General features: G+C 53.2%; 1 protein-coding gene across 1 annotated transcript; it reads left to right on the top strand.

Moving 5' to 3' along the window:
* Window positions 1–3,248: 3,248 nt before the first annotated feature.
* On the top strand, window positions 3,249–19,422 carry RLBP1 (retinaldehyde binding protein 1). The gene is made up of 9 exons (XM_054042517.1): window positions 3,249–3,620; window positions 7,688–7,756; window positions 9,757–9,794; window positions 11,901–12,029; window positions 13,796–14,000; window positions 15,576–15,754; window positions 16,499–16,657; window positions 17,722–17,832; window positions 18,537–19,422. The coding sequence occupies exons 3-9, from the start codon at window positions 9,783–9,785 to the stop codon at window positions 18,693–18,695; spliced, it is 954 nt and encodes a 317-aa protein (XP_053898492.1). The 5' UTR covers window positions 3,249–3,620; window positions 7,688–7,756; window positions 9,757–9,782; the 3' UTR covers window positions 18,696–19,422.
* The last annotated feature ends 529 nt before the right edge of the window (window positions 19,423–19,951 follow it).

Below are 19,951 nucleotides of genomic sequence, written 5' to 3'. Positions count from 1 at the left end.
AAGCAGCAGGATTTCTCTAGCAGACATTTTCCCTAGAGCTGTGTCTGAGCTTACCTGTCCAAGTCCTTGGGGCAGAGTGCTCAGACATATATGCTGCCAGCTCCTACTGGTCATGTGCTGACTTTGGGCCTGACCCTGTACTACTGAAATCCATCAGTAGTTACCATCAACATCAGTGAGCACAGGATCAAGCCCATTGGTACTAATACTGATTTACAGAACAATCAGCAAACAGATGGAGTTGTGTCCATTCCATGAAGCCCAGGTGAGAGGCAGCATTACCACAGGGGAAGGGAGTTTTATTAGACAAGAGGAAAACTACAAATAGGCAGGGAAAGGAACGTTATCTCTATAGAATCATGGGGCTAGACGTGTGACTCAGACCATGCACCAACACAAGGAAGTAAGAACTCCCCCCTGAAGGGAATCCTGGAGGGCTTTCTCCCTAACCAGGGAGAATCCCTGTCCATTGCAGGGAATCCCAGGGGCTCTGCCTATTAGGGAAATCATTTCTAAAGCCTGCTCCCCAACAGGAAGCCAGGTCCTGTACAGAGATAAATTCTCCAGGGGAGGAGAACCTCTTGCAAAGAGCAAAGTCCCAGCTGGGGACAGCAAGCCACATAAACACTGGTAGTGCCTGTGTAGCACAGTAAATATGGACAGCAGGCCAGGTCCAAGGATAGTAGGACTATATGGAGCCACTCACATTGCTACAGAAACTCCCTGTGTGGATCAGCTATGGGCCTGACTGTCACCAGCTAGGGGTGGGCACACAAGCCACCCACAAGAAGGTGCTTTGAAGTAGCTGGGCAGGTCCCACATTGCCCAGATGGCTCCTCTGGAGAAAGAAGTGCCCATGGATTGCCCTCTGTGGGTACCATACAGGAACCTTCTGCTATGGTTGATGGTGCAGACACATGGAGAGGCCAGAGTAAGGAAGTGTGGAGCTGAGGTGCTGACCCTGCACAAAGTGCTCATTCATGATTCAGGGACTTCCGGAAGCCCTCCTTGGCCCCCGATGCTCTGCACCAGCTGCACTTTCTCTTCTGAGTCTCTCCTCACGTGTGGCTGGGATCAGAGTTTGTGTAAACTCCTTAAGCAATAGGAGACAAGGGGCAGCTTTTGTTGCGTGAGGGAGTTTAACCTGTGTTTAAGTAGCTGGGATTTAGCTGAATGATCGGTACACAGAGCAAACACAGAGTTAGGGCTTTCGTAAGCCCTGCGTTAATCAGGAACAGGAGCCACTGAAAAGAGCAATGTTGAAGGGGGGTTGACTTCTCACCAGCCCACATACCTCAGGGGTCCTCAGCAGGCAGGGATCCAGATGGGTAACACTCAGGACTCCTGGCAGAGTCTGCTTCACACAACATGTGGCCTGCCTCCTTATCCCCAAAGGATTCCAGGCCTGGTGCAGCTGAGAGCACTTGACTGTTGCCCTCTGGGTCTGATAGCGCCCCAACACCCCTTCCTTCGAGATAGTTCCCTGCACCAACCCCACAGGAACAATCTCTGTTTTTGGGTGGTAGTATCACTGAGGTTCCAGACAAGGATTTTAAATGAGATTACCTGGCTGTCCTTGTGCTTCACTATAACTGTAGCGATAGCATCCAGATTTTCCTGTGGGAAAGCACAGGCCCCTGCCATTTGAACTAAATGAGAATCTCCATTATTTGTTAGCATTATAGGGCCTATGACACACAGCACAGCTCTGACTCCAACCAGGAGCAGGCAGGGGTGCAACATACACACCAGGCCACATATTACAGTGGATTCCAAATCTCTAGCACCTTTCATCTGAAGATCACACTGTGTTTTAGAAGCTTTAATTAAAACCTCAGTCTTGACCCAACAGAGGTGGGCATGTCGGTGTTACTGTCCCCATTTCACATATGGGGAAACTGAGGCACAGAGCAGGGACATGACTTGTCCAAAATCACACTGCAAGTCACTGGCAGAGCCAGGAGGAGAATCTATGAGTGAGAGACTCCTAATACCCAAGCACTGATTACTACACAACCCGCCTTTTCCTGTGAAAAATTTCATAGCATCCCCACCATCCACATGCTCTCTCTCCATAACACACATGCACACACACTTTCTAAACATGGTTTTGGGCCAAATCTGGGTCACAAAGGAACACTCCCTTCCTGGACACATTGACCATGACTGGCTGGAGGTGTTCATGTCCCCTGCACACTTGGATGAGGTGGAGAGGCCATTTGTTAACAGAGCTGCTTTTGGGCTCCAGGATGGAGAACCTCAAGCTTTCATTTAAAACAATCCTTTTCCTTGAGACAAGCTTTGAAAATGTAACTATCAATAAACTGACAGCTAAGAGTGATTGGAACATACAGCCTGGCTGCATGCTACAGCAGAGGCTGAGGGACCCACCGATCCATACGCACATGCACTTCTCAGGGGAAATAAGCTGTGGAATCTGAGGAGCATCCCAGAGGATCTTCTCCCTGCCCTTCCCCACAATTCTCCACCCAGCCCTGTGATCATCATGGGCAGAAACTGGTTCTGTTTGAAGGCAGGCAACTAACCATTGTTTCTAGCCAGCCCCAACATGCCTTGGACGGCTCTGCTCATGTTCAGAGTGCTGCAAGGGGAACTCCCCTCTTGTACCCCCATCGTTGTCAATAGCTCACATGGGTGAGGCACCTTCCTAGTCCCTGCTCCCCAAGAGCAGGAGAGGTGAGGGGCCGAGCTGCTGCTGCACTGAGTGGGAATCCTGTATTGACTGCAGCCCAGCCTCAGCCCAGAATCTATAGAGCTAGAACCGGCAGGGAGCCTGGAGTCCTGTTCCTCTACCCAACAGCTCACTCCCCAACATAGCTACAGAAGTGCTGCAGCAGCCAGGAGAGACCTGCCTCAAGGACCATCCATTAGGACCACTTGGTCTCTCTTGTCTGCTATTCCAAGGAGACCTCGGCCCTTCCCGCCATCTCCCTCTACATCCAGTGGCAGATTGTCTTTTCTTTCCCTCCTCACTTCTCCCACTGCTCTGTGCTTCCACTCAGCACAGTCTCAAACCTCTTAGGAACTACAGCCTCCCGGCATCTCTGAGGAAGGAAGGTTGTGTGGGAGCGAGGAGACTTGGGGCCAATTGCTAGCTCTGCCACAGCGTCACTGAGCAACCATGGGCAAGTCACATGATCTCACTGGGCCTCAGCTCCCAGAGCGGGATCCCGACCCAGCTCCCAACCTGCATGAGGCTCAGGTACTATAGCGACGATCGCCACAGAAGAGCCAATAAATACAAGATCTTTGCAGTTCTAGGGCTCCTGTGGCCTCCTCCGTTCTGCTGCTTCTCAGGGATTCCCAGAGAGAGAAGGCTTCCCAGCCACCCCAGCTGCAGGAAGGAGCCCGGTGTTCCCTCGTGCAGCCGCTAGTGATAATTGCGCTTGCTCCCAGGCAGAACAATGCTCGTTTTATCATCAACAGTTTCTCCACTCTGACAACCTGCTTGTGAGGGGCTCTGACTGATTCACAGACAAACAGCCGCTGGCACCATCGATTGCAAACGGGTCACCCAACCGACCACAATGGGCCCATTGTACTGGAGATGGACGCCGCTCAGTGGACAGGACGGTGCATCTGGAAGGTGCTTTTCACAGGTCCTGTTGAAGTCAAGAGGGAAACGCACACCCTTTAAAGCAGGAGAGGTTCCCAGGGATCTGGAACCTTCCAAGACAGTCTCCATTGTGACTGGATCTGGGGAAGCCAACACCTTAGGGCACCCTCCCTGAAGATGGGTGAACATGCACATCTTTGGCTGGGCTTCCCAGAGCAGATGTCATTCCCAGCACTAGCAATATCCCTTAGCATCGGGCATCATCCTGCTAGCTGGACTGAGCTGCAGGTGAGAGAGGAGTAGGGGATGCTCCAGACATTTTAGTGTAGGCAAGGTGTAGCATTAGAGCCTACAATGGGAACTGTGCACCAGCAGATGCCGAAGTTTCAAATCCCTGGATGGTGGAGTATTAAACTGTAATGATTTTGGCAGAAGCCCATTCCTCCCCACCTCTCCCCAGGCCTGCCCCCATCCCGAGTCATATGTCTCCTTCCTTCCTCCTTCCCAGCAGGGTTTCAATTCCGTTTGCAGTGCAACGATATGGAATTCAAATCCTTAAATCCCAGCAGTGTTACAAAACATGCCTTGTGTAAAACCCTTCATTCCTGCACCAGCCACTTAGCCAGAGCTCCCCTCAGAAACCGCCTTCAGAATAAGAGCCTGGCTAAGATCGAGTGGTTCTCAATGGGCCCTTGTATTCACTTACCTTGTTCCCAAGGATGAAGTGTCCTTCAAGGGGAAGTTAGACCCTCCTCTTATTAAAGAGAGAAGAGAGTTTGGGCACAGCAGCACTAGCTGTGAAAGGACCTGGAGATATGGAAAGATGCAGAGTCCTTAGCACGAATTAATACAAAGCTGGCTAGCAACCCAAGGAGAAGGCTTCCATCTTTGTTAGCATTCACCCACTGGCTAACAGAACCCTCTGACTGGGTGCCAGGGCTTTGAGTTCGGTGTTCAAGTGTGACTATCATACCATTCTCACGTCAGCTGGGGGAGGGGGGAAGAGCCTGAGGGATGCCCACTGATCACTGAAATCAAGTCCCCCATATAAAAGGCTGATTTGGCAAGAGTCCTCACGTTCAGCTCTGGGAATTATGTGGGAAAGAGAGGTCAGGTGGGAGATCTCTGAGCTCCATTGGAATTTCATCCTCAGAAATCTCCTGGCTATGGAGCAGATACTGAAGAACTGCCAATAGGACATGACCAGGGACTGTTGCCCCTTACTAACATTCAGTGGGGGTGTTTTGGTGGCTAGCTCCCAGCACTAAAAGGGGAGGGATCGATGGGAAATCAGGACCCTGAGACTGACAGTCCCCAGGAATAATGGCGAGAGGCCAATGCTCCAGGTCAGCCTGATTGACAGGGCGGGCAGGCTAATCAGCATGACAGGAGGCCAGGGTGGGTCCCGTCCTCCATGTGAGTTGGAATTGCCTGGGTCCGACTGAGTGGGGCCGAGCTTAGGAGAAAGCAGGGGCCCAAGCTAAGCTGGAGAGCAGAACCGTGCCAGATCCAGAGGGGCCAGAGGTGCAGCCACAGAGCCAGAGACGCAGCCCAGGGAGAGCAGATCCTGTGCTGGGAGCAGAGTTGCAGCCACAGAGCCAGGTGTGGTGAGCAAGTGGGGCCAGCCAAGGGGGGACCTTGGGCAAAGGGCCCAGCACAGAAAGACACCCCTAGCTAAGGGCCCTTGCAGGCCAGACCGGGAGGGGGACCTTAACCTGACGGGGGGCTGACGCTGGGAAGAAGGGTCCCGCCACCCAAAGCCCGGAGGTGTGTGGCCACCACCATTGCAAGTGTCCAACCTGCAGCATACCTGCAGCACAGCCAGGGCCTGAGAAGGAAATCTGGGACCTACAAGGAACAGACTGCGAAGTGCCCTGATGTCCAGAGACACTGTTTGTGATGTTCCCTGCCACAGAGCGGGGTGATGTGATTTCCTTTAACCTTTCCCATTTTTCCTTATTCTTTTCTTTAGATTAATTGTTAATTAAACAACTTGTATTTGCTTTAAATTGTATGGAATAATCAGTGGGTCAGAGAGGTGCCCAGTGCAGAGAGGGTACCCCAGAGTGGGGACACCCTAGCCCCTGTCCTAGGTGACCACAGCAGGGTTGGGGGTTGAGCCCCCCCAGGAATCCTGGGCCCAGCCTTGTTGGGGTTACGAGGACTCTGCCAGACAGGAGAGTGGAAGGGGAGCCCTCAAGGGCAGGGAGGCCTCTGGGTAAAGGGAGTGGGAGCGAGGACTCAGATCCTTTCGCTAGCCCACTTCACCGGGGTAGTGCAGAAAAGTTCCCCACAATAGCAGGACCATTCCCCCACTTACACATAGCAGGCTGGAATTCAGTCAGCTCCAGAATGCACCCGACAGCTTTTGACATGGGCCAGAAACATTATGGGCATGTTAGTGAACTGTCCTTGGGAAAGTCCATTTTGGAGTGAGGGTCAAACCAGAATCAGCCTCATTTTACAGTAAGATCTTGGTGGGTCTTGGCGTTCTTGGTCAATGTAGCTGGCTGGCGAGTCTGACAACACAAGAAAAAGGAGGGCCCACCCCATCACAGCTAAAAACTGAAGCTTGGTGCATGGGAGAGGGAACCCATTGCAGCCCAAATACACAAGAAACCAGGAGGCCCTTTTAGAAGTGAACAAGTCTGAGAGAGTTACCTTTGTCTAACTGAACACAGGGGATGAAGAGGCACCATTGTCCAGCCTACCCTGGACCCAAAGCCTCCCTGAAGTCAGCTGAGTTACCCAAGCAAGGAATCTGGGCCCTTCCCTCTTCATATTTCTACACATTTAGAAGAGGTTCCAAAGTCCTTTTTTTAGTGGATTGATTTCAGGTTCCAAAGGTTACTACTAAGAGCCTTCACCTGAGATCCCCAGGTACAAGCTGCTCCCTGGGGCAGAGTGTAATGACCTGGGTGATCTCTCTTTATTCAGTTGCAGTTAGATTGCCTCCTGTGGGGAATGTTACTGTCTTGCCTTTGGCAATGAACATCATTAAAGGCTGCCTCTGTTCCAAGTCTATAGTTGTATCACAGAGGCATTGTGCACCAAGACTGGGATGTTTGGTAATTACTAACTCGGTGCCGACACTGTAATGTTCCATAGCGAGGGGGAAGGGTTGCATCCACAGTTCATTCTCTACGTTTGCATCAGGGTAATTTACAAATTCTAACCACATTTTAATTTAAAAAAAGAAACAAACACCACAGAACAGCTGTGTATTGCTCATCCTCACTGGCAGACACACAGCGGCCCAGCCAAGGCCTCAGGGTGGGATAGTAGGGGAGTTGGGGTGATGTAGGTGAGGTGCATTGGCAGAGCTGTGCATGTGGGAACCCGTGCTGGACCAGCAAGGGGGGTGCAGGTCGGGGTGGAGGAGCAGTAGAGCTGTGTGGGGTGGGCTGCCCAGGACCTCCATGCACTCTGCCTAGTTCTGTTCCCTGGGGCCAGCTTCTCACGCTTTCCTGACCAAATTCACTCACAAATTCTAACAGCTAATGCATCTGTGAGCCCAAGGGCAGGGCTTGGGAGCAACCTGGCGATTGCCTTTATCCCTGAACACCTGGGTGGGAGCAGGGATGAGCTAGAGAATGGAGGACAGAGACATACCCACGGCCCTGCCCTCTCTCCATCCTTCCCACCCAGCCCCCTTAGCCTCCATTCAGCAATCGCTGCCATGGACCCATGTCTCGCTGCATTAGAGGACACAGAGGGAGTTTTTGCAGGAGCGGGGAGTGGCACTCTGCCCACTTCCTCTGCCCCCCACTCTCCTTTCCACCCTGCCGAACGCTAATGAGCAAGGCCCAGTTACACAATAAGAAGCTTTTATACTTCGCTAATAGGCCCAAGATCCCACTGGCTCCCCCCTCTCTCCGCCCTCCTCCCCCGCCAGCCAAGAGGCCACTTGCTTCCCCCCTCCCACTCCTCGTCTGCCTTTTGTATTTTTTAATGGGGTCTCTTGCCTGTTTTGAGCGGACTTAATTAAAAAGCCGCTGTGAGTGATGCCTTGTGACGGCCTAATCCCAACCCGGTGACTCTACAAAGCTTTCGCCTGGGTTTCCCCCTGCTCCACTCCGGCCCTGCTCACTCCCTCGCTGTCTGTGTCAGGTCTCCGCTCCAGTGCCCCCCAACTGCACACGCTGACCCCTCCAGGACGGTTTGGTTTCTCGCGGCCCGGTAAGTATTCGGGACTCTGCGGCTCAGGCTCGTAGTAACAGAGATGTTAAACCAGGCCCCCTACCTGCTCCCGGGGGCCAGCCCAGGATCATTTCCTATTGGGCAGAACCAGTTCTCCCGGGCTTAGTCCAGTAGTTTGAAATGCCCTGAGCAAGACGGCTCCCCTTCCTCCCCTTCCCGGCCTGATAGACAATGGGCAGGGGGAAACCACTGTAATGGACTGAGTGGCTTTGACCTAAACAGCTCTAGAGAGACTGGCTTCACTCACAGGAGGGCCTGGGGGTCCTACAGGATGGAGAGCCCCATGCAGGGCTGCTGCCAACCTGCCAGTCTCCCTGCTGCAGTAGAAGCTGCTCAAAGGAGCTTGGCGTAGACCTTTGTGTTTGCAGCTCATCCTCCCTGTTGTGTGTTGTCAAACAGCCACCTTTAGTGGCTGCCCATCTGGGCTGCTCACTAGTGCTTGAGTTACCTGAAGCTGCTCCTGGGAGCTTTGGGAACAGGGCATTTGGATTCTGAGGAGAGAAGGTCTGTTTGTCCATTCAGAACTCTCCCTGCTGGTTCTGCCCAGCCCATATGATAGCTTCAGTAACACCACCTCTGGTCCCGCTGTGGAAATGGATCTGGCTTTCCAAAGAGGACTTGAATGGCAAGTCAAGCAGAAACATCAACCCTCCTCCGGGAGAGAACAGGGAGCTGGGCAACAGTCATAATGAAAGGAGTCCTACTGTCTGTGGGTGGAAGTTGATCAAGGAGAATTATTTTGTCTGATGCATTCAAACAGGATCCTTCACAGCTAGGATTTGGGCAATAAGGGGGAACAGATGCATCTGCCTGTCAGAGAATTGAGGAACCTCTACCTGAAAGAGTGGATCATACGTGGAAGAGATGCTATGTTGGTTTGAGGTCCAAGCACAGAGCTGAGTGCAGGGCTCAGGACGGGAATAGCAAGGGGTTCTGTAGTTCAGGATCCAAGTGCATTGGCAGCACTGTGTAGGGTACCCCAGGACTGAAATACCTGCTTGTCAATAGGACACCGTCCTGGGAATTGACCAACCCTACTAGGCAACGCTGGCAGCACAAGACATTAGACTGACCATCCTAGAAAGACTCTTCTAGCTTTATGGAGGTACCACAGAGCTGCATGAAACCTCCACCAGAAACCTATCTGGGACTATCTGACCTTCTTCTTAGCGTATGCACAATGTAGTTCAGTTGGCATGTAACCAGGATTCATCACTAAATTTGGTCCGCTGATTGTATCATTAGCTTCCCCAGCCCAGGCCGGGTACTGACAGGGAGCAAGACATGAATGCTGATCTATGCCTTCAGTCTGACCTTCATCAGGTGTCTCTGGCTTAGAGTATTCCACAGCCAAAGTGACTCTCACCAGATCCTTTATGGACTGATTGCCAGACAAAATTCTCAGCTGGCTCTGTGCACTGGACCAGCCATGCTGCATGAAATCCTTCCATCTGCTTCCTGACCACAATGGAACTAGGTGTTTCTGTCTTCCATGAATAAACAAGATGGAACCTGACCGAGTGAGCTCATGGGGTCTGTGGTGATGCCCACTGGGACCTCCTTATTGCTCAGAATACAGTTTGCCAAAACCCCAGATAGGAGCTGTGAGTCCTCAGCATCCCTGAAAAATCAGTCCCAAGGAGTCTGAATAAAGACCCTCAAATTCCAAGGCTACTTTGGCAAACGTTAACCTTAATATTTATAAAACCGCTTGAGTTCCATGGACAGAAGGTGGCATTAATTATTATCTGAATTAAGTGAAGGGGGGAGGTGGGCATCTGATGGCAAATCCCATTTACATCCCATCTCCAGACAAATTCTTCACCCCTTCTCCTGTAGAGCTGGAGAGCAGGTGGGGTGAGTTCAGGCCAGGGCACAGCTTCCTGGCTGTTATGCAGGGCAGGTGTTGAGGCTGGGGAAAGCTTTAGAAATGCTTCCCCAGCTAGTGTTAATGTGGGATTCTTCCTTGTCTCTTTCAGTGTCCTGTGGAAGATAAGGAAGCAGCATGTCTGCAATAGTGAGTACTTCCATTGTTCAGCTCTGCGTTGTCCCCTCCCGTGCACTAACGGGGAACTCGGGCCAAGAATGGGTCATTGCTCTCCGTTCACTCACAGAACTGGGGAAAGCCAGCTGGGCTGTAAACATTCCTTATCCACAGTGCCAGGCCCAGGTGATGTGCACAGCAATCTGACTACCCAGTTTCTCAGCCAGCTAGGTGGGGGGATCTCAGGTTGGCAGTCAGGTTGGATCAGCATTGATGTTAATGGGCACACACACACAAACTGATGCTGTTCTGAATGGTCAGGGCAGTGATCTAGTGGCTGGCTGTGCAGGTCTTTACACAGTGTTCACTGCACCAATCGTGGCTGAATTCCAAGCTCACACGCAATAGAAGCTATGGGAATCATAGAATCACAGAATATCAGGGTTGGAAGGGACCTCAGGGGGTCATCTAGTCCAACCCCCTGTTCAAAGCAGGACCAATCCCCAACTAAACCCAGCCAGGGCTTTGTCAAGCCTGACCTTAAAAACCTCTAAGGAAGGAGATTCCACCACCTCCCTAGGTAAACCATTCCAGTGCTTCACCACCCTCCTAGTGAAAAAGTTTTTCCTAATATCCAACCTGAACCTACCCCACTGCAACTTAAGACCATTACTCCTTGTTCTGTCATCTCCTACCACTGAGAACAGTCTAGATCCATCCTCTTTGGAACCCCCTTTCAGGTAGTTGAAAGCAACTATCAAATCCCCCCTCATTCTTCTCTTCTGCAGACTAAACAATCCCAGTTCCCTCAGCCTCTCCTCATAAGTCATGTGCTCCAGCCCCCTAATCATTTTTGTTGCCCTCCGCTGGACTCTTTCCAATTTTTCCACATCCTTCTTGTAGTGTGGGGCCCATAACTGGACACAGTACTCCAGATGAGGCCTCACCAATGTCGAATAGAGGGGAATGATCACGTCCCTCCATCTGCTGGAAATGCCCCTACTTAGTGCAGTGGGGTGCAACATCGAGCAGGCTGGAAAAGTCCCACTGCCTGGCATCCTGCTGCAGTGACTGAATCAGATCCACTGTGTGAGAACACGCTGTCTGCCTAGGTGCCTTCCAGGCCCATTTCTTCTCCTACTTTACAGCCTACAGCTCCAGCCATCAGGAAGCTCAATTCCTTCCCCCACTTCCCTAATCACTTCTCCCATCCTCCTCTCCCCCACACTTCCTGAGTGTCACCAGCACCTTCTGTTTCTCAAGCTAACAGTCAGGCCCCCACCCCCGTTCTCCATAGAGCTGGAAGAGGACAGAAGGGGACACTCTTGAGCGGCAGCAGTACCACGTCTCTCATAGCTGGCCATGTGTGTTCTCTGAGCAGCTCCTGTGGCTCACAGGGAGACAGCAAGGACCATGTTTCCTCAGGGTTTCTTCAAAGGCACCCACAAAATCGCGCCGTGCCATTTGCCCAGGTGATCGCATGTGCCAATGGGGGATTTGTGTGCACAAAGTAAAGGCATTTGCCAATCTCACGGGCTTGAAGGCTTCTTTCAAATATAAACTAGATTTACTCTGTCAGCAGGAGCCAAAACACAGTGGCAGAGGGAACCTTCTCCCTGTCCAACCCTGACACAGGTCCCATTGCAACCTCTTTACCCATATAAACCAGAACCGAGCCCTGACACTTCTTACAATCTGAGGGAGCCGTCCCCCTCCTGTCCCCAACACAGACCCCATTACCTCCCCCAGCCCGAGGGAGCCCTCCCCCTCCTGACCCCAACAGAGATGCCATTACCTCTCCCAGCTTGAGGGAACCCTTCCCCTTTTGATGCCATTACTTCCCCCAGCCTGAGGGAGCCCTCCCCCTCCTGACCCCAACACAGACCCCATTACCTCCCCCAGCCCGAGGGAGCCCCCCACCCCACCCCACCGACTCCCATGGCGACCTTGTTACCTTTGCTGGATAAGTCAGCGCAGGGAGTTAGTGTCTCAGATGTTGCCCTGGGCACAGTAGGCATCTCTGCTCTCAGTGCTCCCTGCATGCACAGCCCCAGCCTGGGCCTGGAGCAGGGAGGGCCAGGGCACTTCATAGGGCGAGCCTTGTGAGGCGTTCTCCTTTAGTTGTGGTTTTGCTCCCAGACTGGAACGTTCCGGATCGTCTCCGAGGAGGAGCAAGCCCTTCGCACCAAACTCGAGCGACTCACCACTAAGGACCACGGCCCCGTCTTCGGAAAGTGTGACAAAATCCCCCCGCACACCATTCAGAAGGTGAGAGCCATGGCATGGGAGAGGGGCCAGGGGAAGCCAGACCTACGGGGAGGTCACATACCAGGGGGTGGGGAGCAAGTGAGGGGACAGGAGGTTCTAAGGAGATGGGAACAGGACAGTTTCTCCTTTGAACCATCTGAGACTGAGCCTCTGCCCCTCCCATCATCCCCTCCTACCTATCAATGTTCCCAGCCCCACATTGCTCCCATTACTCAGACAAGACCCTGGTCATTCCCCACCTCCACGCGGGCTGCTGACCATGCTGGCCACTAGATGCCACTGAGCACCCAGCCAGGGCAGAATGCCTCTCTCCGGCTGGCCGGGCCCTATACAATATATTTTCATGGCTGCCTCTTCCTCTGGGGCTTGTACTCCACACCTCTGCCACTTGGCTGCCTGCTAATGAGGCTCCCCCGGCTCCTTGCCAGGAGCCCCTGCTGGCTAGCGGGGCGCAGGGAGAGATGGTTGTCTGGGGAGGTGATTTAACCCCATCCCTGCCAGGGCATGCATGCAACCCCTTTGCTGTGTTTCTGGGGGAGCGTGAAAAGACTGTCCCCCCACAAATGAACCATCTGGTAGTGAGAGAAGAGGAGACAAGTGTACGGGGGAGGCAGGTGGCTAAGTCTCAGCCACAAGGAGGCAGAGAGGAGGTGTGATAGAGGAGGGGGATAAGGCTTAGTTGTGGGGCGTAGGATGTGTCCCCTCCAGCAAAGTGAGGAAGGGGATTAATCTGCTCTGATCTCAGAGGAAATCCCTCCAATGGATCCTTTGTCTGAGGGAGCAGCTCTAGAAGCTTCCTCACAGGAGCTTCATTTAAGGATGAGAGATGGGACACCAAGCCCCCACAGTGACACCGGCACAGCTGCTCCCCTCCGTAATCTGGGACTCGAGGAGTGATGTGGCCAACAGGTCACAGGCCAGCTCACAGAGAACAGGCCAGGCGATGACATGGAATCTGCCAAGCAAGGCAGAGAGACTGTCCCAAATCCTCCATCCCAGAGCAGAGCCAAGGTCTGCAGGACTGGAAAGCAACACTGTTCTAACCAGTGAGGGGTAACACAGGGGTAACAAATGGAGAGCAGGCATCTTTGCGCCCCTCGAGGGGATCTGACAATGCTCAAGAAAGGCAAGTAGCGAGAGCGGGGGCTCGGGGGGGGGAGGACAAGGCAGGCTGGAGGGGCATCCACAGAGCGGGGTGGAGCCCCAAGACTGGGATAGCAGAGATGTGGGGCTGCGAGGGTGCTTTAAGGCAGGACTGAGGTGCCATGGAAACCCCTTAGCTAGATTAGGTTAATCAGAAGGGCATTCAAAGAGCAGTGAGGGGAGGGTCTGCACAGCCCGACTGCTCTGCCTAGCTGCAGCCAGTTATCCATTTCATGAGCAGTAACTTAGCCCCTCACTAATGTCAAACCTAAAACTGCCCCTTGGTGCTCTGGCATTCTAAGCTATCTCCTCTTGCAGCTGCTGCTAATGCAGGTGTGAGTCAGTCCCTCATGGGAGGCTTGGAGGCCAGGGCACTGAGAGAGCCCCTGCACCTAGGGTGACTGCACAGGCTGGCAGGCCTTGTCTCTCCTGCAGTTGAAGCGGGAGAGTCTGGGGGCCAGCAAAGCAGCAGCAAATGGCACATGAAGTCACGAGCAGGAGCCTGCGCTTCGGGGGCAGGAGGCCCTGTGTTCTGGCTGTGCAGTCATGGGTCCAGGCGCCTCTCTCCCTCTAAGTACTGCTACTGCTGAATCAGGCGCCTGTTTCCTTCCACCCTGCCCTAGGCAAAGGACGAGCTGAATGAGACAGAGGAGAAGCGGGAGTCGGCCGTGAAGGAGCTCCGGGAGCTGGTGCGTGAGAGAGCCAGCGGGAGCGAGGACGTGTGCAAGGCAGTGGCAGAGAAGGTGAAAGGAAAGGATGACTCCTTTTTCCTTCGCTTCATCCGCGCCCGCAAGTTCGACGTCAACAGAGCTTATGAGCTACTAAAAGGTGGAGCACTCCCTTCCTCTCCACTAACCTTCCCTAGTCCCCAAGCTGGGGGCCAGGGCACTCCCCACTCCTGGGGGCAGATCCATATCCTCCTTGCATCAACAGTAGTCCATGTCCCACCCCCAGGCCTGCTGTCAAGACAGACATAGGGCTCCATGCAGAATCCATCCCCACCGTCTTACACCCTGCGGAGTGGGGCTGATGTCCCGCAACCTCTCTGGATGATGGGGGGTGGGGGTGGACCCTGGAGCCATTTGCCCCAGTGTATCCAGCTGCTGCTAGGGTCCAGGTGTAAGAATGATGTAAGGGGAGAGGATAAGAGGTGGGCTAAAGGACTGGAGGTTGTGGGACAAGCAAATGATGCCAGAGGGGCAGGTGGGGCCAGTGCGGGGCAGGCAGGAGCAGTGAGAAGCTCGGCTCCTCTGGAAGCTCTTATCCTAGGATTCCAATAGGCAGTGGCAACTGAAGCATCTCTGTGTGCTGACCTGGCCGAGGCAGGTTGGGCTGGAGGGAAGGGGGAGATGAAAGGTGGCCCCAGACTGAGGTGGCCACAAAGGCCTTGGCTGTGGCTCCAGGCTCCTTTGTTTCTGTGTCTGGGATAACGAGGCCATAATTAGTGGCAGTGGATTGGAAGATGAGCAGAAGCTGCTGGCAAGGGAGGCATTTTGTCCGTTGGCATTTTCCCAGGGTGAGTTTCCTCATTTCATGCCTGAGAGTCTTTAATGGCTACAGGATGCCAGGGAAAGTGGGGCTGGGGGTGGGGCTGCCTATAGGAGAGTGCAGCGAATCACCCAGCAGAGGAGGAACGAAATAACATACACCATCAAAATCACTGATCAGGCTCCCGAGACTGAGGGGGAACATGGGAGTGTCAGCTGGGGCTCTCGAGATGAGGAGGGGTAATATGGTGCCAGGGAAGGACAACTGTGGCTCCCAGTTGGGGAGAGCTGTGATGTGCCAGGCAGGAGCAGGTTTTTAGCTGTGCTGGTCCCAAACCGGGTACCAAGCAGGAAAGAAGGGTAATGTTCTGTGCTGGGTGGTACTTCTGGTGTGTGGCACTGCCCTGACCCCAGCTAGCAGATTCCCCTTGGGATAGGGCTTTGCCCTGTGGAGTACCATTCACTTGTGCAGCTAGTTTAGGGCGTCGCAACCTCTTGTGGCTGACCTGAACCAGGCCGGACCGGAGCTCTGGGCATGGGCCTTTGTGCAGTCCAAAGCCACACCTTATTCTGCAGTAGAAACACACCAGATCCAGAACCAACTAGATCCAGACTCCCTGGCCCTTCACTTATCGCAGTGCAAGCTCCTTGGGGGCAGGGGTAGCTCAGTGGTTTGAGCATTGGCCTGTTAAACCCAGGGTTGTGAGTTCAATCCTTGAGGGGACCATTTAGGGAACCGGGGTAAAAATCTGTCTGGGGATTGGCCCTGCTTTGAGCAGGGGGTTGGATTAGATGACCTGCTGAGGTCCCTTCCAACCCTGATATTCTATGATTCCCAGGCCTGGCGCTGACGTTGGGGAAAGGAATTTGTTCTCGTCCCAGACCTTGCATACTCTCTCTCTCTCGCTGACTCCAGGCTATGTAAACTTCCGCCAGCAGTACCCAGAGCTCTTCGATAACCTGACGCCCGAGGCCGTGCGCAGCACCATCGAGGCCGGCTACCCCGGCATCCTGGCCAGCAGGGACAAATATGGCCGAGTGGTGATGCTCTTCAACATTGAGAACTGGGACTACGAGGAGATCACCTTTGACGAGGTCAGCTCCGCCATGCTGCTCCGATATGTCATAGCTCCACTCCCAGGGCTGTCCGACCCTGGGCTCCTCTTTCCCTCAGTATTAGAGCAGGGGGCCCACCTCTCCCACTCTGGGCATCGAGGTCTAAGCAAAGCTCTTTCCCCAAAGCTTGATGTTAGTAAGTAAGTAATATCTCTGCTTGCATGGATAGAGCACATTCCAGCCAAAGGGAACCCTGAACACACTCCACAGGCCATGAAAAGTGGGTATCACAGTGCTAACAACACTTAGAATTCAGATAGCATGTTTCATCAGCAGAGCTGAGAGTACTTTACAAAGCAAGGTCACTATCGCTATCCCCATTATACAGAGAGGGGAAGGGACCTGCCCAAGCACACTCAGCAGGTGAGACGAGTCTGCGCTGGTGTAACTTACATGTTCTCTTGACCCATCTTGATTCGTATGGTACCCCATTGTATATATGGGAATCGCTCATGCAGCACTGAAATGCACCAGCCTCTAGTGTGGAATAGGGCAGCTGTTTAACAGCACATAGCAACACCACATAATGTGGATAAGAAGTAAGGGAGACACCAGGAGAATTCAGGCAGGCAGAATATAATTGGCGGAGCTGGAACTTGAACAGAGCGCTGGGGGTAACACTCTGACTCTGGGGAAATCTGCTAAGGGATCCATAATGGCTGGACCTAGCCAGGCCCTTGCACTTGCATGTTAATGACCATTATCTCTCTTCCTCCGGCTCAGATTCTTCGCGCATATTGTGTTATCTTAGAGAAGCTGCTGGAGAATGAAGAGACCCAGATCAACGGACTCTGCATCATTGAGAACTTCAAGGGCTTCACCATGCAACAGGCGTCTGGCATCAAACCCTCCGAACTCAAGAAGATGGTGGATATGCTGCAGGTGAAGCTATCCTTCTGCTGCCCCCAAGTAGGCAACAAGAGGGGGATACAGGCTTAGGTTGTCCATAGGAGATGGGACTCAAAGCAGTGGCAAACCAACCCTGTGGAATCTGCAGGGCCATGAGGCATTCACCTGGCCCAGGGAGGGGATAAGCCAGGGATAACAGCACTAAGGTATTTTAGGTATAGAACATGCCTTTATGTAGATAGGCACTACTGTACTAGTAAGATCCATACTGGAGCTCTCATCATTCAGTACCGGCTCCCTACAAGGACTACACTGGGCAGCCAAGACTCGCTGGCTGATGCAAACATCCTTTCTGAAAATATCACCTTGTAGAGAGAGGCTGAAGCCAGAAATGGTACCATAGTCATGGGTTCATTAGAAGTTCATAATTCCTGTGAAGATGCAGCTCCACCTAGCAGATGTGGCATTCCCTGGGCTGCTCTTTGCCCTGCTTGGCAGTGCAAGTGTGGTTGGCATCATTCTGCAAGACCATCTTCTCATGCCTTCAGCCCCACCAAAAAGTTACTTCTGAAAGTGAAGTCACCATCCCCTACAGTGTTCACTGGCTGATGTTATGTCACATGCACAAGGTCCATCCCCATCATTCTCCCACTTCAGACACTATTTGGGCCGGGCAATGATTCATACCCAGAATTTGGCTGATCCTGTGCTTTTGGAATAAGACCAAAGAGAGAGGGCTCCAGCAGCTTCTGCCAGGAGAACTAGATTGTAGAGAGGTATTTCTCCTGTGGACTGGGGACCATGAGTTGCCCTTGAGGTGCTACTGCTGCCTAGCAATGCCTTAGAACACAACTCGCTTTGCACACTGGCAGAACAGGATGCACAGTCCTCAGTAGTAGGGTCCTCAAGATGGATGCAAGAAGTGGGGTTTTAACAGGGAACGGGGTGATGGGAAAAGGAGAAGAGGAGGAAAAAAATAGCATCTCTGGTGACTTTTTCCATCTATGCCACCGCTGCCTTGCCCCACCTGGATGCTGCTTTCCTGGTATGCCCATCCTGCCCGTGTAACACTCTGTGTATGGATTTGGAATCTGCAGGACTCCTTCCCAGCTCGATTCAAGGCCGTTTACTTCATCCACCAGCCTTGGTATTTCACCACCACCTACAACGTGGTCAAACCTTTCCTGAAGAGCAAACTCCTGGAGCGGGTAAGTGTGGGGGAAGGGCCAGCATGAATTGTCCTTGCAGAGGCTGAGAGGGGTGGGGCAAGGGACCACAAAGGCTCTGATCCAAATCAGGACAAAGCAAAGAAAACCCAAGGGATCAGTTGCTTCTCTGCCCAATGGCTTCCCTGCTCCTGGTTGGACTCTGCTGGTGTCAGTCTGCCAGACAAGGAGAGAAATGCACAGTCACTGGCTAAATGGAGAAACCTGCTCAAACCTGGTTTATCAACCTCCCATTGAGCTGTAGTGTTGCCCGTAGTCAGGTTTTTCCTGAGCTGAGCTCTTCCCAGCAATGCCAGAGCGCAGGAGCTGGCAGCTATGCACAGACAGGGCCCTGCAGGAAATGGGTTGAACATGGAGGGGTGTGTGAAGTGGTAGGGGCACCCGCTCACTGTATTTGGCTCACCATGCCCAGATGGTTGACAGTGCTAAGATCACCCCCGCTGCTGTTTCATTTGGGGACCAGCTGGGAAGATGAACTTGCAGTGCCCCCTAAGAAGAGCTGTTTGGGCAGCTCATGGTTAGTCTGCTGAGGGCCTAAGCCAGCCAGCCACAGGTTCAGGCATCATCTGGCTTCCTCAGGGCTGGGGCATGCTGTTTAGGAGGATGTGCTCCCCTTTGTGTGTCTGAAAGCCCATGTGCACGTGACTGTGCTCAGCTCTGTGTCCCTCCTTCCTATCTCACTCCAGGTCTTTGTGCATGGGGAGGAGCTGGAGTCCTTCTACCAGGAGATCGATGCTGACATCCTGCCAGCAGATTTTGGTGGTAACCTGCCCAAATATGATGGCAAAGCTATTGCTGAGAAGCTTTTCGGGCCCCGGATCGAGGCCGAAGACACAGCTCTATAAAGCAGATCCCCTCCCTGCTTCCCCATACAATAGGACTAGAGATGGCCCTTTAACCCCCCCCTTACTGTAGCATTGATTGCATGACCGCTTGTGATGATAAACTCTGGGTGCGTACCTCCACACATGCTCCTTACCCCTCCAAACTCCAGCAAGGCAGCAGGGTCTGCTGCCCTGAGTCTTGGGAAGGATCTTCTCTCTCCAGTTGGCCATCAGAGAAAGCAACCCATAAACAGTCTGTTCCATGGTACGCCATGAAACTGCTAAGAGAGGACAGGGCAGCAACTGAATGGGGAAGAGAGCGTCAGGCTGCTTGGAAGAGGGAATCAGAACTACCACTGCTTAGCCCCACCCCTCACCTGAACACTGGACCATAGCTTCTCCCCTGCTCGCCTCCAGCCTGGGTAGTGTAGTAGTTGCAAAGTGCATTTCCCTGTGCTTGCTGGCCTGGCTTGTGAGGGTGCGAGGCAGTGGGAAAGCAGATCTCCAAGGTCAGTATTTGACCATCCACAGCAGCGTACTTGGAGGCCTCGCTAGTGACAGGTGGCTACAGCTGAGGAAGGAGAACAGTGTGGTGGGAAAGCAGCAGGACAGCCCCCGGTAGCGGGGAGAGAGCGCCAAGCATCACGTGCAACTGTGTGGATGACACAGCCAGAGTCCATCATTGCAGGAGAGCACCAAGAAGTGCTGTTTGAAATATGTACACAAAGAAATAAAGTGCTCAACAGCTGGGATGCTTTGGGTCCCTTTGCATTGGAGGGTCAGGGACTGCACATAAATGGGCCAATGGGCTGTCATTGATGGCCAGGAAGAGGCTAGATGCACTGGCGTTTCTGAGGGTTGATGAAAGGTTGTGCCCAGAAGGAGAGGATGCAGATCACAGTGCACCTTCCTCCAACGATGCCAGGGGAGCTGGTGGAGCAGAAGGGACACAAGCTGCATCAGGAACAGCCAGTGGAAGGTCCTTGATGTTAGCCCCCCCCCACCCGTGATGCTGACAGCCCTTCTCCCTGGAGAGGCCAAGGCCGGAATGTGCCCTGGAGCCCGAGCTCCCTATTTTCCCTTCCTCAAGGGTCAGGCTCCCTCCTGGCTGCTGTCCATGCTGGGAACGCCCAGCCCCTTTCTCTAGCACGAAAAGCTTGGCTTGGGCTACGTGCAAACACAAAAGGCCTAGCAGGACCTGGGGAGAGGGGCTTCCTCCCTCTGCCCCAGGGCATGTTGGGTGAGGCAGGCGGTGGAACAGCATCTCCAAAGCAGGT

Source organism: Malaclemys terrapin, chromosome 10 (assembly GCF_027887155.1).
Source record: "Malaclemys terrapin pileata isolate rMalTer1 chromosome 10, rMalTer1.hap1, whole genome shotgun sequence".
In the NCBI taxonomy this organism is placed as follows: domain Eukaryota; kingdom Metazoa; phylum Chordata; order Testudines; family Emydidae; genus Malaclemys; species Malaclemys terrapin.
This window is presented reverse-complemented; position numbering and strand designations above follow the sequence as displayed.